The sequence below is a fragment of the Macaca mulatta genome, chromosome 10 (genome assembly GCF_049350105.2).
Source record: "Macaca mulatta isolate MMU2019108-1 chromosome 10, T2T-MMU8v2.0, whole genome shotgun sequence".
Classification (NCBI taxonomy): domain Eukaryota; kingdom Metazoa; phylum Chordata; class Mammalia; order Primates; family Cercopithecidae; genus Macaca; species Macaca mulatta.
Window position 1 is genome coordinate 99441917 of NC_133415.1, and position 26594 is coordinate 99468510.

General features: G+C 45.8%; 1 protein-coding gene across 3 annotated transcripts in view; it reads right to left on the bottom strand.

Moving 5' to 3' along the window:
- SLC13A3 (solute carrier family 13 member 3) overlaps positions 1-26594 on the bottom strand; it is a 105138-nt gene that overhangs the window by 71275 nt on the left and 7269 nt on the right. For 2 of the 3 annotated variants that reach the window (XM_015148893.3, XM_077951901.1), the window contains exon 1: positions 16005-16153. The exons of the other annotated variant lie outside the window; for it this stretch is intronic. In XM_015148893.3, the coding sequence (XP_015004379.2) occupies positions 16005-16115 (111 nt within the window). In that variant the 5' untranslated portion in view covers positions 16116-16153. Of the gene's footprint in view, positions 1-16004; positions 16154-26594 lie in introns of those variants that run through there. 3 annotated transcript variants of the gene reach the window in all.

Sequence of the window (26594 nt, forward strand, 5' to 3'; positions counted from 1 at the left end):
AGGAGATGTCTGAGCCCCACCCCTCACCCCTCCCCTAGAGTGGACTCTGTTAGACCCCTGGACTCATTAGCGGATGTTGTGACAAGTTCAAGTTCCTGGAGCCATTCATTAAAAGTGTTCCTGCGGTGGCTCACACCCTGTGGTTGCCCAGGCCTCACTAATCATTCACGAGCTGGACAGGAGGGTGGTTGTGGGAGTGCTGCCCTGGATGCAGGAGCTCCTGGTGGCCTCACTCAGCCTGAGGAGGGTAGAACACGTTGTTCTGAGAAAAGAAGCTGATTCACGGTGTGACCTTGGGCAGCTCCATCCTCTCTCTTTGCCTCATTCTTCCCAACTGTCCAGCTGGTTCTTTCATCTCCCAACATGAAGCAGGGTGGTGGGGTGCATCGAAAGCTCCCCCCAGGGCCCCTCTACCTCCCTTTTCCCCTGTCATCCTCTCCCACACCTTTGAGGCTGGTGCTAATGGGGGGACTTTCTCCAGGTGAAGTGAAACCCTTCCCGAAGGCACTCGGGTGGGACGAACCTTTAAATCCCATCTGGGCTCTTCAGTTTAGTTTTTGTGTGACCAGGGGACCAAGGATCAGTCTCCTAAAAAGGCTGTTATGAGGACCAAGGAAGGCCACTTGTTGCTTCTTAGACACTTGCCATGCTCCCACCCATCTTTATGTTAGAAGGTTATTCCCAATGATCTGTAAACCACTTCGGGTCTGCCATTTGGAGATAAAGGTAATGATTCCAGGTACCACATATATATGGGCCCCAAAGGGAAAGGAATTTGGAGCACACATGGCAGGCCCAGGGAAAGGACCCAGCCTGGTTAGATGAGAGAGAATCCAAGAGAAATCCTCTACCGAGGCTAAGAAGCACACCCGGGTCCATGCAAAGGGACCTCTGCACTTGCTGTTCCCTATGCCTGGAACGTTCTTCCTTTATAGAGGCTCAGGGCTTGCTCCTTCACCTTCTTCAGGTCTTTGCTCAGATGTCACCTCCTTTTGGTTTGTGTTCCAATGCTCCCTTTTCCAGGACACCTTCCGGACTCTACAATTGCACTACCCTCATCCCCAACTCCCTCCCTACCCTGCTTTTGTTCTCCATAGCAGTTATCATCACGGGACGTACTGTCAGAGGCGTCTGAACCAGAGCGACTCCATCTTGAACAGGGGCTGGGGAAAATGAGGCTGAGACCTGCTGGGCTGCATTCCCAGGAGGTTAGGCAGCCTAAGTCACAGAATGAGATAGGAGGTCGGCAGGACTGGTTTCACAAGATACAGGTCACAAAGATCCACCTCATGAAACAGGACACAGCAAAGAAGCCGGCCAAAACCAAGATGGCAAGGAAAGCGACCTCTAGTTGTCCTCGCTGCTCATTATATGCTAATTCTAATGCATTAGCATGCTAAAAGACACTCCCACCAGCGCCATGACAGTTTATCAATGCCATGGCAGCATCCAGAAGTTACCCTATATGGTCTAAAAAGGGGAGGAACCCTCAGTTCCAGGAACTCCCCACCCATTTCCCAGAAAACTCATGAATAACCCACCCCTTGTTTAGCAGATGATCGAAAATAACCACGAGTATGCTCAGTTGAGCAGCCCATGCCACTGCTCTGCCTGTGCAGTAGCCATTCTTTTGGGTTTTTTTTCACTTCTCTAATAAATTCACTTTACTCTGTGGACTCACCCCTAATTCTTACTTACACAAGATCTAAGGACCCTCTCTTGGGGTCTGGATTGGGACCCCTTTCTGGTAACAATACTATAGATCTTGCTTATTTATCCCTCTCTAGAATGTCAGCTGCGTAGCTGAAAGGATTTGTGACTGGTTCACTGTGACTGTCTGCCATGTCCCCCTAGAATAGTAGCTGGTACCTAGCAGGCGCCCAGTTGAAATTCTTTGACTGATTATATTAGTCACTTGTGGGTAGCACCTGGCACGCAGGGAACACTGAGGAAATATCCCTTTTGATTCCATAATCATTCAGGACATATGGATTAAGCACCTGTTGTGCACCAGGTACTGGGGTGCACTGGTGGACAAGACGGACAAGGTCCCTATTAATCTCTCACTATTTGGAGGTCACTTTTTTGGTTGACAAAGCACCTGGTTTCCCTGGCTCCTCATCACAGCCCCATGAGGCTGGTGGGGCCATGGGACAGATGAGAAAACCGAGGCTGGCAAGGGAAGCGCCTGGCTTTCACTTGCAGGGAAGTTCTTGGCCAAACTCGGCTCTGTCCTGGATCATCCGAGCCCACATTCTGTGCTCCCACTGCTTCCTGGGCCCTGGGCTCTGCTCCACCCTTGACAATTTTTTTTATTTTTATTTTTTTGAGACAGACTCTATCACCGAGGCTGGAGTGCAGTGGCGCGATCTCGGCTCACTGCAGCCTCTGCCTCCCAGGTACAAGTGATTCTCCTGCCTCAGCCTCCTGAGTAGCTGGGACTACAGGCGCCTGCCACCATGCCTGGCTAATTTTTGTATTTTTAGTAGAGATGGGGTTTCACCATGTTCACCAGGATGGTCTCGATCTCCTGACCTCGTGATCTGCCCGCCTCGGCCTCCCAAAGTGCTGGGATTACAGGCGTGAGCCACCGCGCCCAAACTGACATTTTCAATTTTCTTATGTTTACCATCATCCCAGCTCCACCTGGGTTCAGCTGGTCCTGCCCCAGGCATCCTGGGAGGGGGCGCAGATGGGAAACCAGTGAGTGAAGGGGAAGCTGGTCCTGGGGGAAGCCATCCCTGCTGGAAAGGCCCGGCCTGTTTCTAAGCCCCTTTTGACAATGCGCCTCCATGCTCACAGTCCCTCACTTCTCAGGCATCTGGGAATTTGGGATTTTGGCCAAGAATAAGAATGACAAGGGAACTCTCACTGAGATTTTTCTCTGAATAAGCATTATCTCAGTTAATCCCGCAGCCCCTAGGAGATGAGCTTTATTCCATTTTATAGGGGAGGAAATGGAGGCTCAGAGAACCCAGTAACCCACACAGTGAGTAAAAGGAGGATGTCAAGAGGATTAAAGAACAAACCTCATCCCCTATAATGCCCTTCCAGACCCCAGAGCCAAGAGCTCATTTGTAAGGCAAGTAACACCACTACCACTACTACTAACGATAGCAAACACTGTCCTAGCACCTGTTCCGGGCCAGGTACACCCCTAAGTACTCTGGGCATATGAACCCATCATCACAACATTCCTATGAGGTAGGCCCGATCAGTATTCTCATTTTACAGAAGAGGAGACTGAGGCACAGAGAGGCTAAGGAACTTGCCCAAGGTCACACAGCCAGGAAGTGGGAGAGCAAAGCTGGAGTCCAGGAAGGCTGGTGCTAGGGTTCATGCTCTCATGGTGCTGTCCCTCCTCCTCCACCCCCAGGAGGTGATTCTGGGGACATACCACCCCAGGTGAGGCAGGCTCCTTCTCCAGGAAGGGGAAGCCAAGGTCTGGAGAAGTACAGGTTCCATAGCAAGAAAAAAGTCAAAAGCAGGAAGCAGTTGATGTGTGGTTTAGTGGGGGTGAGAATGTCCTCGGAACAGGCCTCAGTCTCCCCTATCAACCCCAATGAAAGGTGAGAGCCGGGCCTTGGCAGGGCTCCCCAGGCCTGGACGTCCCACGATTCTGGCCCCAGACACTGGCAGAGCAGGACTGGCTGCCCAGTGAGCTGCCCATACTTGCGGTGGGGCACTCTGCGGTGTAAAATGCCCAACTCAGGCACCATGAGAAGTTTTGCTGACTGGTTCCAGCCCTTTCCGGAGAAGTCTGAGTGGGGCTTCAGGCTGGGGCAGGGATTGGTTAATAAGAGGCGCTGGAAGAATGTTCCTTTGCTCTGCCCCTCACCCCTAGGCCCCCAGAGCCAGCGCTTTCAGCTTGTCAAGAGAGAAAGGTGCAGGAGGCATGGTAAAACCCAGGGCAGAAGCGGGGCTGTGGGTGGCGGCAAACAAGGGACTCTTTTGTTATTTCCCTAGCAAGGGAAAGGCGGCTGTCCTGACTGCTGCAGACAGAGGAGCCGTCAGCTCCGTCCAGTGAAGCCTGGAGCTGGCCTCTGAGAGGCCCTGAGGGCAGGAGTGCCTTTCTCCTGCCTGGAACGCCCTCCATTTCCAAATCCTCTCCTTCCCGTCAGGGCCTCTGCTTCCAGGCTCTGTGCTCATAGGCTAGCACGCCCCTCTTTAGGCCTCAGTTTCCTCATCAGCAAAATGGGACTCTGGACCATGCCTGCCTCCGCGTGTCAGACAGATCAAAGGAACGAATGCATCTGGGGCAGGGGTTCTCAGCCGTGGCACCGCTGACATTTGGGGTCTGAGGATTCTCTGTGGGCAGCTGTACTGTCCATGGGAGGGTGTTTAGCAGCATCCCTGGCCTCTACCCATCAGCTGCCAGTAGCACCCTACTCCCACTGTGAGAATCAAAATTGCCTCCAGACATTCCCACACGTCTCCTGGGAGCAAATCAGCTGAAATACTCACTGATTTAAAGCATATCCTCTAAGGACTGAGACACAGTAGGTGCTTTGTCCCTGAAGCTAGCCAACTTTTTTTTTAGCTCTTTACAAGCATCGTCTATTATTATCATACCCATTTTACAGATGAAGAAACTGAGGCACAAAGAGGTTAAGTAACTGGCCCAAGGTCACACAGTTGGTTAAAAAGCCAGGATTGGGGCCAGGGGTGGTGACTCATGCCTGTAATCCTAGCACTTTGGGATGTCAAGTTGGGGGCGGATCACCTGAGGTCAAGAGTACGAGACCAGCCTGGCCAACATGGTGAAACCCCGTCTCTACTAAAAATACAAAAATTAGCCTGGCGTGGTGGCGGGTGCCTGTAATCCCACCTACTTGGGAGGCTGAGGCAGAAGAATTGCTTGAACCCGGGAGGCGGAGGTTGCAGCGAGCTGAGATTGCACCACTGCACTCCAGCCTGGGCAACAGACCGAGACTGTGTCTCAAAAAAAAAAAAAAAAGCCAGGGTTGGAATCAAGCAACCGAACCCAAACTCCTACCCCCCACTGCCTGATCACTTGTGATAGTTCTTGTCTCCATAAACTCCAATCTTCAGAAAGCCCCTGAGACTTTCAAACTTTCACTCCAGTGTCTGGATGACGTCACCGTCCTCTGGGAAGCCTGTCTTGATGTCCCACCTTCCCCATTCAGCACAACTGCTCCCTTCCCTGCTTGCCTCCACTGAACTACAAAGGAGTGTGGGTTTTCAACAAGGCAGACCTAGGCTCAAGCGTCAACCTGACTACTCTGTCAATGGCTATGAGACGCTGGGCAAATGGCTTAATCTCTCTGAGCCTCAACCTCCTCATCTGTAAAATGGGTCCATCACCCCTGGGTCATACTGCGTGGCTGAGAACACAGACCCTGAAGCCAGAATGGTGAGGTCTGAATCTTACCTCAGCCACTTCCCAGCTGTGGGAGTTTGGGGCAAGTGACGGAACCACTCCGTGCCTCAGTTTCTTCATCTGCAAATGTGGATAATAACACACCAGCCCACAGAGCCACAATGAACATAAAAAAGCTCCACCAGCATATCATGAATGCTTAGAACCATGGCTGGCACTTAGTAGATGCTAGAGAGGTGCTGGCTGTGGCTCTTTTGAAGTCTCCTCGGGGGACAGAGGAGAATGCAAGGATAAGGCACGTGATGTGGCCCAGGACATCAACAAAGCTGAGGTCACATCCTACAACCTCCCAGGTATCGGCATTTTCCTGTAGGGGAGCTGAGTACCGTGGAAATCAAAGTCCTCTGTCTGCGAAGAGGGCTGGTAAGGTCCCGCAGGAGAGTAGAGCTACAAGGGTAGGGAAGGGACTTGACCAGGCTCACCGGCAAGGTAGGGGCTTCCTGGCCTCCCCGGCTCTGCTCCAATGTCTTTTTCTAGCTGGGGCTGACTGTTGTGTTCTGCCTATGGGTGCTCCCACCAGCACCACAGGCACCTTCCCATGGCTGTCCCTCATCATACGAGTTCCAAGGACAAGCAGACACAGCAGAGAGCCTGGACTCTCTGCAGATAATAGCAACAGCAGCAATCCTTTATTAAGCACCTACTATGTGTCAGCACCTTTGAGTCTTCCCAGCAGGTGAGTATCATTATGCCCACTTTGCAGATGAAGAAATTGAGGCTCAGGGGAGGGAAATGACTGGCCAGGAAGTGGTGTGACCTCACGTGGCTCTTCCCAAGTCTCCGGTGCATCTCAGCTGAAGACAGCAGTTTGGACACACGTGTCTGACTTGTTCCAGGCCGTGGCCAGGTCTGCCCCTAGCTAGGGTGCTGACTTTGTGTCTTCAAGGTCTGGCGGTGTCAGAGAATTCTGCTCATCAGTCCAGAGGGCACTGTCCTGTTGAGTTGGGTCAGGAAACACGATCTTGCTCTCTGCTGCATCACTGGAAGTCACGCCAGCCTGTTTACACACCTGGCAGGAGCTCCGGGAAAGTGGAAAGTTGGCTGGACCTCAGAGGAATTGTTGTGGGGTCAGCGGGTCTCTGTGCCCACTTGAGGGATGGGGCAATGGGTCAAACCATGTAGGGAGAGCATGGAGGGGCACAGATGAGGGATCTGGGTCCACTAGGCTGGGAGAGGTTAGCAAAGTCTCTCTAATCCCCTTCGGGGCCTCAGTCTTCCCAGCTCAAACTAGAAAGGGCTGGAAACCCTGATTCCTGCTCGAACGTTACGCAAACTGGGAGGCAGTCTGGGGTTTTAGACCCTGTACAGGTTCTGATTTCAGAACCTGTGTTCAAATCCAAATTCATGGAATGAATACTTTTTTACTGAGCACCTACTATATGTCAGGCACTACTCTGGGGACAGGGCTGCTGTAGAGCACACCATAGACATACACCTGCTCTGAGATCACTCAGTCAAGGGGGAGAGGAAGTCGCTAGACAAAGAAATGATCGTTTCAGACCAGGATGAATGCCATGAAGGAAATAAAACAGCAAGCTGTTTTAAAGAGTGATTTGTGGGATGAAGAGGAGAGGTGTGCTTGAGAAGCAGGAATCAAGGAGGACTCCTAGGAGGAGGTATCACTGAAACCGAGACCTAAATGACCAGAAGCACCCAGCTGTGGAAGATCTGGGGCAAGAGTGGTCCAGGGAAGCAAGTGCAAAGGGCCTGAGGCAGGAGCAAGCTGGCAGCTTTGAAGAACCAAAAGAAGGCCCCTGAGGCTGGGGCACAGTGAGAAAAGAGAAAGGCATGGGAAGTTGTAAAATCATGTTTTCTAATTTCTGTATTTGAGGCTCTGAGACCCCGGAGGGACTGCCCCTTCCCAGGGCTAGCAAATTCCTAGAAATAATAAACTACTAGCCTGCAAGCATTCCTTCATATGCGAAACAACCAATCCAGACCCCGTACTCCCTACCACCTCTTTTTGAGGGCTCTCACACGAATCCACCTGCCATAATCACCCCAGAGCCAGGTACAAGACAACTAGGGGAAGCCCCTATGCCCCAGAGCCACTGAAATGATTCAAACTAACTAGCCAATCCTAAACCTGCCCACCCTGCCTTGCCCGAACATATTGCCCACAGTAAAGGCTCATGCCCACGTTTCCTCTTATTCCCCTGCCTCCCGACGGACGCTGCTGCTTCCCTGTGTGGCCCTGTGTGGCTTGGTATGCCTCCTGCTTCTAGGGCTGTGTGAGTAGAAAAACTTTAATGATGCTGATTCCTGTGTCTGTGTGTTTATCGTACCTGATTAAAACAAATTTCATTACCATTAAAACAGACACAAGGGGACAGGTGGGCAGCAGCTGGATGACACAGGGCCCTGGGGCCACAGCTGTGAGCGTGGGTGTCATTTTAAATTCTACTCACCAGCTGGGGACTTTGGGGTACAACACTGCACTGTGCTGACCCTTGGTTGCCTCCTCATAGGCCTCCCTTGTCGGGATGTTCTAAGCATTGGCTGCAATGTATGTGAAGTACCCAGCACAATACCTGGCGCTTAGTAGGTTCTCAGTCTATGGTTGCTTTTGCCAGTTTCTGCCCTTCTGGGTCACTGTGCACTGGAAGTCTGCATCTAAAGAGTTGGCAAGATGAACTCCTTGCCCTCAGGACTCTTCCTGCTCCTGGCCTCTTGTTCTTCTCATTATCCAGGAGCACCCTTCTTTCCTCTCTTCATCTCACCACGTCCAGTCCAAGTGCAAAGCCAGTCAGAGACAAGAAGCCTTCCCAGCTAGCCAGCCTGACCCCAGAGCTTTATGGTGAGTCACAGCCTGTCCCTGTTCCTGGATTAAGGAGCAGTAAGAAAGCCAGAGTGGTGGGAGCAGAGGGCGTGAGAGGTGGAGTGGGGTTGGAAGATGGGATCAGCAAGGAAATGGGGACCAGAGCTCCTAATAAACACACAGTACACATGAGCTGTCCTAACCTTTGTTGAGAGCTAGCTATGATCTGAATAGAAATAAGTGAGCTTGACCTCTGACCCCCCTCACTTGTCATCTAGAAGTTAGCCATCAGAGATTAAACGAAATGTCTTTAGCATAAAACATTGATGAGGCCAGATACGGTTGCTCGTGCCTCTAATCCCAGAATTTTAGGAGGCTGAGGGGGCAGATAGCTTGAGCCCAGGAGTTTGAGACCAGTTGAGTGGCATGACTCCATCTCTACAAAAATACAAAAATGAGCCAGGCGTGGTGATGTGTGCGTGTAGTCCCAGCCACTTGGGAGGCTGATGTGAGAGGATCACTTGAGCCCAGGAGGCAGAAGCGGCAGTGAGCCGGGATCACGCCACTGCACGCCAGCCTGGGCGACAGAGAAAGACCCTGTCTCAACAATAATTAATTAACTAATTAATTAATTAAAATAAAAACATTGATGACCGATGCCTGAGACAAGGTACTCCCTGGAGAAGGGGATGGAAGTGCTCATCCCTGCCCTGCCCCTCACTGAAGCCTTTGGAAAATTAACTTCCTTTTCTGGCCCTCAGTTTCCTTTTTGTGGGGGTTAAACTAGAATGCTCACCAGCTCTGAATGTTACGGATGGCAACTGTAACAATAATAGCTGACAGTTACTGAGTGCTAGCTACAAGCCAGCACTCCACTAAGTGCCTCAAACATACGAACCCATTTCCTCCCCACAACACTATGAGGTTGAAAAATGATGAGACCCAATCTCCAGATGAGAAAACTGAGACACGGGACTGACCATTTCAACATAGTCCTTCGCACCAAATGCTACCAGCATCTCCTTTTTTTTCCAAATCAGTTTCAAAGATCCCACCCAGAAAAGCATGTGTAAAGGTTAAATTGCCAAAAAATAAAATAAAATTTATATGTCCTTTGAGACACGTTTTGCATCTATGAACTTATTTATTCATTTATTTCTCACAGTAAAATCCTGTGAGGAAAAGACTGTGGACATTTCCATCTTTCAGCTGGGAAACTGGGTTCAGAGAGGTGAAGACACTCTTCCTGCATCACACAGCTCCTCAGGGCAGAGGCCAGGGATGAATTCGTATCCAAATGAATCAAAAGCCTGGAACCTTTTTGACAAAGCCAGGCCCTCTCCTGAACACCAGGGTTTGCACCCCAGGAACACGGGGCCCACATGATGGGACACATCTGGGAATTATGGGCAATAGATGTATCAAAATTGAGAGGCAGACAAGGGGCTAAACTTCCCAACCGCTCCTGGGAGAACCAGTCTGGTGGGGTGGTTTTGCCGTGTATTCATCTTTTCTTGCTGCTGTAACAAATGACCCCAAATGGAGTGGCTTAAGAAACACAAATGTATTCTTTTAGAGTTTTGGAGGCCAGAATTCTGAAATCATTTTCACTAGGCTAAAATTAAGGTGTCGGCCAGGCTGGTTCCTCCTGGAAGCGCCAGGAGAGAGAATCCATTCCTTGCCTGTTCCAGCTTCTGGAGACCACCTGCATTCCTTAGCTCACAGCCCCACATCACATTGCTTTTTCTCCCTCTGCTTCCATCATCCTATTACCTTCTGACTTCAAATTCTCCTGCCTGCCTCTCAGAAAGCCCCTTGTGGATTACATCAGGTCCACCTAGATACTGCACGATAATCTCCCTGTTTCAAGATCCTTTACCTAATCACATCTGCAAAGCCCCTTTTTTCCATAGAAAGTAACATTCACTGGTTCAGGGGATTCGGACACCGACATCTTTGGTGGGTCACTGTTCAGCCGGCCATGTGCCACAGACTTCCTTTACTTAACAGCTCACCAAGCTTCATGGGGGCAAGAAGGCCATCTGTGTACAGATGAGGACACTGAGGAGCTGGGGCTGTGAGTCAACTGCAGCATCCCCAGACAAGGCACGTTTCCGGGCTCTGGGTCCAATATTTCTTGAAGCATAAAAAGCCAACTCCAGAAGACTTTGGGTGGAACAGTGAGGTTACCTCCCTCCTAATCCTTCTTTCCCTCATTATTTCCAAAGCAAAGTCTCAGTTTGGTACTAATTTGTCTTTAATGCCTCACTTGATGATTCCCTCCCTTTGCAACAAAGAGAGGGCAGGTTGCAGGCCCACAGCTTCAACCAGGCAGTATGTACCCAGTATTAATCAGCGTTAAATATTTACCTATTTATTGCTAGTTTTCTTCTCCTAATCATCCATGATGATCCTGGTTTTCCATATCTGATACCCACATAAAATCTTTTACAGTCATTGCATTTAAGTTTTTTTTTAAAGGTGAGGGCAGTAAGACATTAATGTAAAAAGAATAAATAACAGGAATGTAATTAAGTAAATAATATTGAGTGGTGAGGGACTCTGGCAAAAATTATGTGAGTGGCATTTGGATGATGGAAACCAAACCAGACTCACTCCATTCTGGGGTGCATGTGGGAAGACTCCGTGTCTGAGCTCCCTGAGGCTCAAATGAGATGATAGAAGTTAAGAGCAGCAGGCAGTGTCTGGCCAGAGAAGGTGCTCAATCCGTAGAGCTGGACTTACAGTTTTTTTCTGGAAAACCTCTACTGGGGAAAACTCAAGGGCCTCTCTGAACCCTGGCCACCCTCACTTCAAAATCCAGGACCAAGAGAGAAGGAGGAGGAGGGACCGAAGTAGTGTTTAGTAGCTGCGTGACCTTGGGAATTTAACCTTTCTGTGCCTCACTTTCCTCATCTCTAAAAATGGGGATAATTATTGTTTGAACCTCCTACATCTGATGTGAAGAGTAAATGAGTTGAAATTTGAGACGCATGTAAAACAGCATTTGGTAAATGTGAGAAAAATGTGTGGCTATTGCTCTAATTATAAACTCCCACTATATGCTGGGCACTGCTCTGGACATCTCCTGTATCTTCCCCCAATTCTCATAACAGAATGAGAGGGTGTGAGTCCTCCCCACTTCGCAAATGAGACGCAGGCTCAGAAATTCAAGGTCTCCAGCCCAGGTTCCCCTCTTTCATGGTTTCAGAGCCAAGACACAAATCCAGGTCTTCTCAACTCTAAAGCCCATGTTCCCTCCATCATTTAACTTATCTGAGCCTCAATTTCATCATCTGCAAAATGGGAGAACTGAAACATATTTTCAGCATTACATAAAAAACTAAGCATTTATAGTACAGGCACAATGTATTAACTCATGGAGGCCAGAAAATAACTGAGAAGGAATATAACATTATGGCTCTGTCATAAATGAAGAAACTAAGGCCAGAAATATAAAATGACTTGCCTAGCAAGTATGTGGAATGCGAATGCAGTTCTGATTCCAAAGCCTTAAAACCGGGAATGAAAGGACCATCTTCCTGGTCATCCACCTGCCCACAAATTAGGCAAACGCAAGAAAGGGGGCCTCTGGCCTTACAGGTGTGCTACCATCCCCCCAAAAGATTCCTACCCCAGAGCAAGTCTGTTGTTGGCCAACGTGACATCTTTGTGCAAATTAGAATAAAAGGCCCTTCCTCAGGTGGAACCAAGCTTTGCACCAGGGTGCACAGCTTGGCATGTGGAATGCAGGTTGGTTCAGCCTCACTTACCTCCTCAAGCACCTTGTGCAGTGCACAACCTGTACAACACTCTGTAGCAGCCTTGCCAAGAACATCCCTAAACTCTTCCTTCTTAGAGCATCTTTAGAATCACCTGTGAGTCCCCAGGGTTAAGAACTCCTCCTGGACAGGTGGTCAGTATCATTTAATTTGCTCTCAGGGGGCATAAGGCAAGAAAGGGGGCAAGACTTTTCTGCAAACATGTGGGGCTGGAGCTTATTTGCAAGCCTGTTTTATTAATAACAGTCCCATCTGTGTCCGCTAGCTAAGATCACTCCCCAAACCTCTAACTCCCAGGACGGCCATTCTTGGAAAACGTTGATGTAGTCCCTGGGGTAGCATCCCAACTTCCTGAGCCCCCAGCACTCTTCATAGCAAGAGCTAGGATCCCCAGTGGTGCTGGAAGTGGCAGCCATGCATTCCAGAGCTCATCCCACTCCTTTTCATCCCTGCTGACAGCATTTCTGAGCCAGAGGACATAATGTAAGAATTGTTCCTTTCAGCACTGCTCTGCAGATTGACTCCAGCCTCCCCGAAGACAAGCTCACCAGTCACCAGGGACAGGTGCATGAGGACCAACCCTCTCGACCACAGACTCCTAGAACAGCAAAGCAGCAGTGGATAGGAGACGTCATCAAGCTGGAAACCCAGGCCCCAAAGAGGGGTTGTCTCCTACTCCACACTGCCTGGTAAGTGACAAATGACCAAGCACCTCCAACTTCTTTCCTGATCTGATATCTGCAATTTCACAATTTGTTAGTAACCCATGTGTACAATACAACCGCCAGAATATCCATGTGGAAGAGGCTAAGAAGTGGCAATCTGATGTTGGAGTGGACGCTAAGGATGCCTGTCTTGAATTGCCCAGCAAGCATGTTTTGAAGTTAGTCCACCAGCCTCTGTCTAGGGAGGCTCTCACGGGGAGCGACTGGTTAAGATGACCGGAATTGTCTTGAAGCTCCGTGTGCATAGCAAACCTACTGTGCTTGCTTTAACCCATTTCCCGTTTTGCCCCGAGAATACTGCACTGGCAGTGAGCTGCACATTATTTTTTTCTAAATGGGAAATGGGTTAAATGTATGTCCCAGATCAATAAAGACAGTGGTGTTTTCTAAGGATACTTTTTATCCACATTGTACATTAGATTGAGAAACACGTCTGTTCTTAATGTCAGAGAATCTAATAATGATAATCATATAAATATTGTTATATGGGAGAGGGGGCTTCAGGTATGCCGATAGAGATTTTGAGGGAGGCTAAGGTCCTCCAAAGAGCCAGACCTGCCTCCTGGGAGGAGGCCCTGGTTCATCAACCACTTAAAGAGGCAGTGACATCTAGGGCCATATAAAGGGTCCCCACAAGGGAACTGTAGGGAACAAAGGAGTGGTTTGTATTGAATTATCACTAAGAAGAGCATGTAAGGCACAGCAGGTAGAAAGAAGTGCAGACTCTTGCCTGTAATCCCAGCGCTTTAGGAGGCCGAGGCTGGTGGATCGCTTGAGTCTAGGAGTTTGAGACCAGCCTGGGTGACATAGTGAAACCCCATCTCTACTAAAAATATAAAAATTAGCCACGTGTGGTGGCAGGAGCTGGTAGTCCCAGCCTTCTGGGAGGCTGAGACAGGAGGATGGCTTAAGCTTGGGAGGTGGAGATTGCAGTGAGCCGAGATTGTGCCACTGCACTCCAGCTTGGGTGACAGAGCAAGACCCTATCACACACACACACACACACACACACACACACACACACACACACACGAGTACAGACTCGACATTCTGGCTTTGTAGCAGCTATGTGCCCTTAGGCAAGTCCCCTAACCCTGCTGAGCTTCCGTTTCTTCACCTGTCAAATAGGGATGCAAATCACAGCTACCTCTCTGGTTGTCGTGGGCCTTACATGGGACAAGCCTGACAGGCTCCTAGCATGGCCCCTAGCACACGGTAAGAGCTAAGCATTCAATAAAACACCTTCCTCATCAGGCTTAGCACCACCATGGGCGGTTACATCCTAGGGGCTCTCCCTGTTATCTCTCCCTGCCTTCCATTCAATTGTGCATGTTGGGGTTCAGACAGGAAGAGGATACTTTGTGAAGCTCAAGCTTCAGAGCCTCTCCCAAGCCTTGTACCGAATCTCGTATTTGTAAATCTGTATTCATTTTCTTAAAGAGACCCCCTCAAGTATATGCTCCAGGCCCCATAACCCTTGGATCTGCTCTTGCGTTCATGGTCTTGCTAGAGAACAGAGCAGAGAGAAGCTATCGGGACCCCTGCTGAGAATAGAGACCCTGTGTTTTGTCTTTTCTTGCCAGAGAGCCCTGCCTAGGGCCTTGCAGACAGCAACCAGTCAAGGCTCAGCCACCTACACTTCCACCAAAGATGTTTCACAAAGCCTTACTCAGCCTCTCACATCAATCCCAGAAGCTAGCGGTGTAATTGCTCCAGTTTACGGGGAAGCAAAACCCAAAGAGGAAAGGAGATTGGTCCAGGACGTTAAGATCCACAGGTCAGAAAGTGGCCTGGGGTGGGCTGGTTTTTGAAAAGGTGACCTCATCTTTATTCCATCATTTATTGTGTTTTTCTCTTCCATGTCGAGAAAGTCTAATAGCTTAGATAATTCCACACTATTGAACTTGCTATGTGTTAGCCCTGGGTCTCCTTGGAACCACCTGGTGTCACCTTCTTACTGCATGTGCCCACGGAGGGCTCCTTCTTCCAGGAGAACCTCCCTGGTCTCAGCTGATCGGTGCTAGGTAATGCACCCTAAATTATACCTCCTCTTTACTTTTATTTTTGTGAACATTTAATATTTTACTGAGAGATGGTGAAGCAACTTCCTGGAGGTAGAAGCCTTATCTTACAAGCCCAGTGCCCTCTCATGATGCCCTGGCTGGGGTGGGCACAGGTGAAGGACCCAAAAGGGACCTGTGGTACCATCTCCTTCCAGCCCCTACTAGTGTTGATTTCAGTTATGATTCCTGAACTCCACCTGCGGTCTTTGATCTTATAGGTGTTACTTCCTCAGGGAGACTGAAAACAGCTAGGGTTCTGGATTCCAACAAGCCAGGGACTGAATACCGACACAGTCAGTTGCTGTGTGACTCTGAGCAAGTCACTTCCTCTCTCTGAGCCTTGGTTTTCTCCTCTGGAAAATGGGTCAAATAATCTTTCCCCTCTGAGAGGCACTGAAATGATTAAATAAAGTGATAAGCAAAAGGCAAATCCTCACCCCCAGTAAGCACTCATGAATCTTACCATCCTCATCATGTAAGGACCTGGTGCAGAAAAAGACTAGCCACTGCTGATTAGACATTTATTCTGTACCAGGTTTAGTTACAAGAGATTTACACATATTGCCCTATTAGTGGGCATTACCATTTCTCCCGTTTTTACACATGAGTAAACTGAAGTTCAGAGAGGTTAAGTGACTTGCCCCAGGTCAAACAGCTTGGCACACAGTAAGTGTTCACTGTGACTGTCAAGTGAAATGTGCAACACAGCACCAAGCACAGAATTAGACCTCAGGAAAGAAAGAATTCTGTTAGGCACAGTGGCTCATGCCTGTAATCCCAGCATATGGGAGACCAAAGTGGGAGAATCGCTTGATTCCAGGAGATCGAGACCAGCCTGGACAACATAGCGAGACCCTATCTCTATTAAAAAAAAAAAAATTAGCTGGGCATGAACCTGTAGTTCTAGCCACTAGGGAGGCTGCGGAAGGAGGATCGCTTGAGTCCAGAAGTTGGAGGCTGCAGTGAGCTATGATCACACCACCGCACTCCAGCCTGGGTGACAGGCGAGAACCTGTCACTGAAACGAAACGAAATTATTCCCAAGGAAGTGAGACCCAGAAGGCAGAGTGGGACTCAAGCTCTAAGGAGCAGCTGGGAAGAGGGAAGAGGCGTTAGGAGCGTTCACAGCGGTCCGCGGCAGGTGCAAGGGAGGAAGGTCGAGGGGGTCTCCTGGAGCCTGTCTACACTGGGACCTCAGCGGTCTCCCAACTTGGAGGCTTGGGAGAAGATCCCGCCCGTGGCGGACCGGGGGCGCACAGGCGGAGGAGGCGTTACCTTGGGCGGGAGGGCGAAGACCACCGGCAGCAGCACGAGCGGCGTGAACAGCAGCACCAGCAGCCGCCGCGCGCTCCACACCTTCTTGGCCGCTGCCGCCAGCGCCGCCATCTGCGCGATCCCCGGGCGGAGCGGGCCGGCCCGGGACTGCCCCGCCTGGCCCCGGCGCCGGCTTAAAGCCTGGGGGAGGGTCGGGGAGGGGACTGCGCTGGGGAACCCGCCCTCTCCCTGCTCCTCCTGGAGGAAAAGGGTGGTGCCTGCGCTCCTGGGACCGGGTGAAAGAGGCCTGGGAACGTTGGAGAAAGGTAGGCACGAGAACTAGCAACCGGGACCCTAGCCGCAGGGCAGCGTGGCCTTGGATCTCAGCCTCTCGGCTTCCCAGCAATGTGGCCTGGGGCAGCTGGCTTATCCTCTCCTCGCCTCTGTTTACCCGCTTGTGAGATGGCTGAGGATGACAAGGCGAGGATTAAGGTGCGTACTCCTTTTACCTGGGTTCAAATCCTGGCACTGCCACTTACTGCGTGGCCTTGAACAACAGCTTCTGAGCCTGAAAGTGGAGTGGTGATAATAATAGTCTACACCATGGAATACTATGCAGCCACCAAAAAGAAGGACATCATGATTTTTGCAGGAAGATGGATGGATGGAGCTGGAGGCCATTATCCTTAGCAAACTAACACAGGAACAGAAAATCAAATGCCTCATGTTTTCACTCATAAGCAGGAACTAAATGATGAGAACACATGGACACAGAGGGGAGCAACTGACACTGAAGCCTTTCGGAGGCTGGAGGATGGCAGAAGACAGAGGATCAGGAAAAATAACTAATGGGCACTAGGCTTAATACCTGGATGATGAAATAATCTGTACAACAAATCCCCACGACACAAGTTTACCTATACAACAAACCTGCACCTGTACCCCTGAACTTAAAATAAAAGTTAAATTTAAAAAAATAGTCTACACCAGACAAGAAGGTTGTTAGGAAGTTTAAATGAGAACACAGGTAATGTGATGAGTGCAGTGTCTGGCAGAGCATGTGCTCAATGGGAGTTACTGCTGTTGATGAGTTATTCTTTTTTTTTTTTTTTTTTGAGATGGAGTCTCACTCTGTCACCCAGGCTGGGGTGCAGTGGAGCGATCTCGGCTCCCTGCAAGCTCTGCCTCCCAGGTTCAAGCAATTCTTCTGCCTCAGCCTCCTGAGTAGCTGGGATTACAGGCGTGTGCCACCATGTCGAGCTAATTTTTTTTTTTTTTTTGTATTTTTAGAGTTCACCATTTTTGGTCAGGCTGGTCTTGAATTCCTGGCCTCATGATCCACCCACCTCAGCCTCCCAGAGTTCTGGGATCACAGGTGTGAGTCACCATACCCAGCTGAGTTATTTATTTATTTATTTTTTTAAGGTGGGTGAGTCACTTCTATTCACTTCTATTTACTCTCAGGTAACCATACAGGAGTGCAACTTCTGGGTTGCCCAGTATTTGCAATGCTTAGCTTTTTAAGACACTGTCAACCTGTCTTCCAAAGTGATTGTACTATTTTGCATTTCCATCAACAATGTATGAATCATCCAATTTCTCCACATCTTTGCCAACATTTGGTGTTGTCACTGTTTGTTTTATTTTAACCATTCTGATGGGGATGTAGTGATAGCTTGTTGTGGTTTTAATTTATATTTCCCTAGCGGCTAGTGATGTTTAACATCTTTTCACATGTGAATTTGCCATCTCTATATCCTCTTTGGTGAACTATCTTTTCCTGTCATTTGCCCATTTTCTACTTGTATTATTTGGTATTTTACTGTTAAGTTTTGAGGGTTCTTTGCAAATTCTAGATGTCCTTTGTCAGTCATGTTGTTTGCAAATATTTCTCCCCATCTGTAGTTTGTCTTTTCAGCCTCTTAACTATATATCACCAAGCAAACATTTCTAATTTTGATGTAGTTAAATTTATCAAATTGTTCCTTTGGATCATCGGGTTAAGCTCTCTGCATAGCCTTAGATCCCAAAGAGTTTCTCATGCGTTTAGTTTGTTTTGTTCTCACAGAGATGTCCAAGGGAGAGAATACAGTTTCTCAGTTTCTGTTTCTCGTTGGGCCAGTAAAGCCCCTTCCTCATCCCTCTTTTCCACTCATCACTAGAGACAGAAACTAAAAACCATGGCTTCAGGCTGCTAAAAGCCTAAAACAAATAAACAAACAAAAAAAGAACAACAACAACAAAATAAGGCAGGTTGGACAAGTTTGTCAGAAGTTTTACAGTTTTGAGGCCGGGCACGGTGGCTCACGCCTGTAATCCAAGCACTTTGGGAGGCCGAGGGGGGATCACGAGGTCAGGAGATGGAGACCATCCTGGCTAACATGGTGAAACCCCGTCTCTACCAAAAATACAAAAAATTAGCCGGGTGTGGTGGCGGGCACCTGTAGTCCCAGCCACTTGGGAGACTGAGGCAGGAGAATGGCATGAACCCAGGAGGCGGAGCTTGCAGTGAGCCAGGATAGTGCCACTGCACTCCAGCCTGGGTGACAGAGACAGACTCCATCTCAAAAAAAAAAAAAAAAAAAAAAAAGAAATCGTTTTACAGTTTTGAAACACTGTATTCATTACAAAATAACTTCATTCCCTCCTCCCACAGCCTCTGGAAACCATCATTCTGCTTTCTGTCTCTAAATTTCATTAATCTGGATAACTCATACAAGTGGTATCATAGAATATTTATCCTTTTGTGACTAGCTTTGTGTCCTTAAGGCTCATCCGTGTTGTAGCATGTGTCATAATTCCTTTTTAAGGCTGAATAATATTCCGTTGTATGGATATACCATATCTGTTTATCCATTCATTTGTTGATAGACATTGGGTTGTTTCTACCTTTTGGCTATTGTGAGTAATGCAGCTATAAACATGGGTGTACAAAGAGTATCTGTCTGAGTCCCTGCTTTCAGTTCTTTTGGGTATATACCCAGAAGTGGAATTGCTGGATCATAAGGTAATTCTGTGCTTTTTAAAAATTATTATTGAGAAATGGCCATACTGTTTTTCACAAAGGCTGCACTTTTTTACATTCGCACAAACAGTGCGCAAGGCGTCCGGTTTCACCACATCCTTACCAACACTTATTTTCTGTGATTTTTTAAATAATAGCCATCCTAATAGGTGTGAAGTGGTATCTCATTGTGATTTTGTTGTACGTTTCTCTAATGATTATTGATGTTGAACATCTTTCCATGTGTTTACTGGTCATCTATATCTTGTTTGGAGAAATGTCTATCCAGGGCCTTGGTCCGTTTTTTTAGCGTTTTGTTTTTTTGTGATTTGCATGGCTTTTTTTTAAGTAATTGTTCTAGGTATTACATTGTATGTACATAGCTTATAAGTTATAATCCACTGGTATTGCCATTTTACCAATTCCAGTGAAGTATAGAAACCTTACTTCATGCCCCTTTGCCTTACCCAGTTTAAAACACTGCTTTCAATATTTTCTCTACATACATTTTCTAAATGTATGGCTCTACCACATCAAAGTTTTAACATTTGCTTCAACTATCAGATATAATTTTTTTTTTTTTGACGTGGAGTTTTGCTCTTGTTGCCCAGACTGGAGTGCAATGGTGCCATCTCAGCTCACTGCAACCTCCGCCTCCTGGGTTCAAGTGATTCTCCTGCCTCAGCCTCCTGAGTAGCTGGGATTACAGGCACCCACCATCATGCCCGGCTAATTTGTTGTACTTTTAGTAGAGACGGGGTTATACCATGTTGGCCAGGCTGGTCTCAAACTCCTGACCTCAGGTGATCAACCAGCCTAGGCCTCCCAAATTGTTGGGATTATAGGCATGAGCCACCACACCTGGCCAAGAACTTCCTATCATTCTTTCAGACTAGGTCTGCCAGCAACAAATTCTCTTAGTTTTCCATCATCTGAGAAGGTCTTGATTACTCCTTGGTTCTTATTTCAGTGGATATAGAATTCTGTTATTTTCTTTCAGTACTTGAGAAATGTTCTGTACCTACTTTCTGGCCTCCATAGTCTCTGGTGAAAACTCTGATATCATTTGAATTATTTCTTCTCCATAGGTAAGGTTCATTTCTCTTTCTCTTGAAAAAATCTTTTTCAAGATTTTTTTTTTTTGTCTTTTGTTTTGAGAAGTTTGGCCATGATATGTCTTGGTGTGGATTTATTTGGTTTAGTACTAGTAATATTTGGAGTTCACTCAGCTTCTTAGTTCTGTAGATTTATATATATACATGTATATATATACACACACACACACACATGTATATATATATACACATACACACACGTATATATATACACACATATGTATATATATGTATACACACATATACAGAAATAATGGCTGAAAACTTCCCAAATTTGGCTATGTATGTGTGTGTGTGTAGGTATATACATATGTGTATATATACACACATATACAGCCATATATATACATATATATGTACATACATACACACACACACACACACACACACATATATATGGCCAAATTTGGGAAGTTTTCAGCCATTATTTTTTTGAATAATTGTATGCCCCACCCTCTTTTTCATCTCCTTCCATAATTCCGGTGACACATCCCAGTGACACAGATGTTAGATATTTTGCTGTAATTCCCCCATCCCTGCAGCTCTATTTACCTTTTCAGTCTATTCTCTCTCTGTTGTTCACATTGGGTAATTTCCATTGTTCCACATCCCAGTTCACTGATCCTTCTGCCCTCTCCATATGCTGTCGAACGCATCCGTTGTATAATATTTCTCAGTTTTACAATTTTCATTTGATTCTTCTTTGTATCTTCTATTACTTTGCTAAGTCTTCTGGATCTTTGCTGAGGTTTTCTACTTTTTTCATGTTTCCAATGTGACACCATCACTGTCATCTTGACATTAAGCATCAAAAGTCAGTTTGACCAGCCTGGTCAATATAGCAAAACCTCATCTCTACTAAAAAACACAACAACAACAACAACAACAACAACAACAAAAAACTTTTGAGAAAAAGTTTGAAAAAAAACTTTTATCATGATCCGAGACATCATCAGAGGGCACTGAGCTTGTAAGATAAGGCTTCTACCTCTAGGAAGTAGCTGGGTGGGATGGCATGCTTGTAATCCCAGCTACTCAGGAGGCTGAGGCATGAAAATCATTTGAACCCGGGAGGCAGAAGTTACAGTGAGCCAAGATCGCACTACTGCATTCCAGCCTGGATGACAGAGTGAGACACTGTCTCAAAAAATAAAAAAAAGGCAGTTTAAGACCTTTCACTTATACAAGTGACTTTCGTTTGGGACCTGGACATTTTGGGTAATGTATTACAAGATTTGGGCTCTTATTAAACCTTCTGTTTTTACTGACTTCTTTCAGTGCTCTTGCAAAGGAAATGGGGATGTCACCTCATTACCACCAGATGAAAGTAGAAGTCCAGTTCCCCACCTCATCCTCCATTAGTATCTGAGGTGGGGGTAGGTGTTAGACCATTTTTGTATTGCTATAAAGAAATATGTGAGGCTGAGTGATTCATAAAGAAAAGAGGTTTAATTAGCTCATCGTTCTGCAAGGCTGTACAAGAAGCATGGTGCTGTCATCTGCTTGGCTTCTGGGAAGGCCTCGGGGAGATTTTGCTCGTGGCAGAAGGCAAAGCAGGAGCAGGCATGTCACATGACCAGAGCAGGAGCAAGGCGGTGGGTGGGGGGAGATGGGGGGGGGACGGTGCCACACACTTTTAAACAACCAGATTTCCTGAGAACTCACTCACATCTCAAGGACAGCACCAAGTCATAGGGATCCAACCCATGACCCAAACACCTCCCACCAGGCCCCACCTCCAACATTGGGGATTATATTTCAACATGAGATTTGGACAGGACAAACATCGAAACCATCTCAGGGGGGTTCATTACTGCTGGGGAATGCTGGGAGTTCTAGCTCCCATCAGCCCTCTCCTGATACCTCCCTGGCTGGAGGAGTAGGAGTGCCTTGTTTTTGTTCCCCATGTGGCTTCCATTGACACTGAACGAGGGTGGTGTCCTTGTTACTGCTGGGTGGTAGTTGCTTTGGAATACTGATACATGCAACACTATAGATAAATATAAAAAAAATTATGCTATATGAAAGAAGCTGAACACACAAAAAAACTACATTCTGCATAATTATATTTATATGAAGAGTTAAAAGAGGCAAACTTTAGTTATAGAAATCAGTGATTGCTAAGCAATGGGGGTTAAAAGACAGGATCAGTTGGAAACAGCATGAGGAAATGTATAGGGTGATAGATGTATTCTGTTGACTGTGGTGGTGGTAATACAGTCGTATATAATTATTAAATTCCATCAAACTGATCATTTAAAATGGGTGAATTTTATTATATATAATTATACCTCAATAAAGCCAGAACAGAAGTGCATTGAGGCCAGCTACAGTGGCTCACACCTGTAATCCCAGTACGTTGGGAGGCCAAGGCAGGAGGACCACTTGAGCTCAGGAGTTCGAGACCAGCCTGGGTAACACAGTGAGATCCTGTCTCTAAATTTTTTCATAAAAATTGTTTTTAAAAAGTGATTGAGTATATTTAATTATAGAAAATATTCATTGGGTCAAGTTGGCTGATCGTGTTTTTCAAATTTAGATTCTTAAAATCTCCAATTTAATTGTGGATATGTCTATTTCTCACTTTAGTTCTGTCAGTTTTCACTTCATAGATTTTGAAGCTCTGTTGTTAAATGTGTACACACTTAAGATTGTTATGTCTTATTGGTGGATTCACCTTTCTATCATTCTAAAATCTCCCTCTTTATCACCATAGATGCCCTTTGTCTTGAAGTCCACTTTATCTGATATTTAAATAGCCACAGTAGCTTTCTTATGCTCAATGTTTGTATTATATATCTTTTCCACTTTTTTTTAACTGTCAACCTGTTTCTATATGTACAATGTGTTTGTCGTATTCAGTGTATTGATGAACTCTGCTTTTTTATCTAGTCTAACATTCTCTGATACTTTAATTGGAGTGTCTAATCAATTTACATTTAATGTAATTATCTGGTTGGATTTAAGTGTCTCATTTTGCTATTTGTTTTCTATTTATCTTGTTTGTTCTTTGTTACGCTCTTCCTTCTCTCTTTCTTTTGTATCAATTGATTATATTTTGGTGTATTTTATTTTATTTCCTCTATTAATTTTTTAGTTTTTTGGTTTTATTATTTTAGTGGTTTCTCTAGAGATTATGATATGCATCTTTATCACAGTCTACCTTCAAATAATGATATATTATTTTAGGAACAACATAAGAGCCATACAATAATGGTGGTCAAGTATAGTTGCTCATGCCTGTAATCCCAGCAATCTGGGAGGCTGAGGAGGGTGTCGCTTGAGTCCAGATAGAGACCAGCCTGGCCAACATGGTGAAACCCCATCTCTACAAAAAATACAAAACTTAGCCGATTGTGGTAGCAGGCACCTGTAGTCCCAGCTGCTTGGGAGGCTGAGGTGGGTGGGAGGATAGCATGAGCCTGGGAGGTGGAGGTTGCAGTGAGCTGAGATCATAGCACTGCACTCCAGCCTGGGTAACAGAGTGAGACACTGCCTTAAAAAAAAAAAAAAAAAGAAAAGAGAAGAAAAAAGAAAGAAGAAAAAAAGCCTTACAATACTGGAAATAATGTAAAAAATTCCATTTACCACCTTCTTCTCTTCCTTTGTACTTTTATTGTCTTTTTAAATCTGTGTATTCTATAAACCCAAGTATGTGCTGAAGATAACTCGTGCTAGCTTATGAAAAATGACTGTTAACTCTTTCAGAAAATTTGTGAGCCAGCTGTAGAACTGATGGTAGTATGAAATCACCCATAGCAAGACTATTTACACCATGAAATTAATAAAATTCATAAATAAGGGCTTTTTTTTCCAACAGCCAATTGTTAAACATTTACCAGAACACCAGTTTGAATTGCACAATATATTGTTTTAATTTTTTAAACAATCAATAGTCTTTAAAAGACATGTATAAATTATATAAATAAAAGATAAATGTACTTCAAAAAGTATTTCGTATTTTCCCAAATACTTACCCTATCTCTTCATTTCTTCCTCCAGATCCAGGATCATTTCTCTTTCAGGTGCTAGCATTTCTTTTACCATTTTTTATAGTGCTGGTTTGTTGAAAGGAAATTCTCTCAGCTTCTGTTTATCTGAAAGTATCTTTATTTTAGCCTTTGTTTTTGAAGTTACTTTCACTGGATATAGAAGTCAAGATTGACAATTTTTTTTCTTTCAGCACTTAAAGATCTCATTCCACTGTGTTCAAGTTTATATTGTTTTTGGTAAGAAATTAGCCACCATTCATATCATTGTTCCTCTGTAAGTAATGTCTTTTTTTTACTCCGGCTACTTGTAAGATCTCTTTATCTTTCACTTTTCAGCAGTTTGGCTGAAATGCTTAGGTGTAGTGTATCCCTTATATTTATTTACCTGGAATTTGCTGAGCTGCCTGGATCCGTGCACTGATGTCTTTGATCAATTTTGGTATATTTCCAGTCATTATCTCTTCAAATACCTCTTTTGCCCCATTCTCTCTCTCCTTTCCTTCTAGAATCCTGGTAACATTTATGTTAGAGCATTTGGTATCATCTTATAAATTTCAGACTCTTTGTTCTCTATTTTTTTTTTCACTTTTTCTTCTCTACATGTTTCAAACAGGCGTTTTCTATTACCTGTCTTTACAGATTCCTGTCTTTGGTGTGCCCAGTCTCTTATAGGTCTAAGTCTTCATTTCTGATGTTGTATTTTTCATCTCCAAAATTTTCACTAGTTCTTTTAATAGTTTATAAGTCTCTGCGGAAGTTTTCCATTTGTTTATGCATGTTGTTCTTTAGATCCCTTCATTTTTAGCATTTTTGTTGTAGATTTTTTAAGTCTCTGGGAATTCCAAAATCTAGGCCAAATCTGAATCTGCTTCTATTAATCTGCTTTTATCATTGTCTGTGTGTTTGCTAATCTTTGAATGTATTGTTGACATTTTTGTAAGAAAGAACAGTAGAGAATGAAGTAAATAATATTTACCTCCAGAAGGGGGTACTCCCCTTTTTGGGTAAAATTGATAGAGTATGGAGTTAACCAGTTTTACCTGCAGTATGGAGTTAATTGGTTTTACCTATAGTATGGAGGTTAACTAGTCTTACCTGTGGTTGAACTGGGTTTCAGCTTTGGTGCAGTTTTAGTTTGTTTCAGTTCATCACTGGCTCCAAATGTTTTGAGGGTAGATTTAGAACTTTTACTTCAGCAGGATCTGAGACCTGAGCACTGGTGAGATTTTAGGAATCTGCCTTTGCTTCCCAGAAGAGTTGCCCAATTTGGAAATGTTGGGAGTTCTCTCTCTTGTGTAGAGCCAAGTTACCATGGGGCTTTTTGGTCATTGGTGTGTTATCTTTGTTCTCAAATCCTGCCCCCCACTTCCTGCACCTGGGAGGATTTTTTCAGCCTAGTTGTTCATCTGGCCTTTGGAGGGGGTTCTTCATATTTTGAAGGCCTGGAATGACTGGTAGGGGTGTCTTTTCACTATCAGCTTCTGATAGTCAAAAGCCAGGCATGCCTGGGAGGGGAGGGAATCTCTCAATTCTTCCACCTCAGGTTTTCTCTCTGTTCTCCTGACCTGCTCCCCTGTGCCTACTTTTGAGAGAGTCTTACACTTAAGAGAGGCCCTCTTGCTCTCAGGGGAATCCTTCTTAGCCCTCCTCTTATCACTTGTTTTGGCGTAATATCCCCGCACTTGATAAATCCCATGGAAAGACTTGGTGGGCAGATTCAGACCTATTCGGTGGGTAGAATTCATCTCCATTATAATCTACAGAGAAGCTCTCATGTTATTGCAAATTTAGCTAGTTTCTTCCTGCCCATCCATGGCAGGCTCCTCTTTCTCCAGCAGTTGTGCTAGGATTCGGAGCAGCTAGAGTCTCTTCTACCCATGATGATCTTGGCATTTCCTCTTGGAGGTTAGCTCCTTCAGGTTTCTTTGTGTCCTTAGCTTTCCATGAAGTTTTTAAAACTATGATTTTACAGCTAATAAAGCCTATTTTGATGGGGTGGTGTTAGAGTGGAAGCAACAGTCTCTTATCATTTCCTATACTAGAACCAGAAGTGGAACGCTTTCCAAAAAAATAGTAATAAAAACATGTTTCTAATAATGCCATCGGTCATTGTCGTAGTCTATCAAAACACCAGGACCATTGGGTCATTTCTGCCTATCATGAGAAACTTAAAGAATATTTCATTTGGGGGAAAAACTCAGGTCTTTCAAGATTAAACTCCACATAAAATATAGAGACTTATGGGTACCTGATATAGCAGAGGAAAATGATATTATAAAAAGGAAGGAAGCACCTGCTATAGCAGGGCAAAGTTATAGTACCAAAAGGAACTAGGCACACTGCTCAAACACTCTGGATCATTCAAGATGAACCTGAATCATCCTGAAATATACAACAAGATCCAAAATGTTCTGATCAGAAGTTAGCCAGTTTAGTAACTCAGCTCCTATAGGCATAGCATGTTTGAGACAGCACTCTTTTGCTTTTGAGTCTGGGTGAG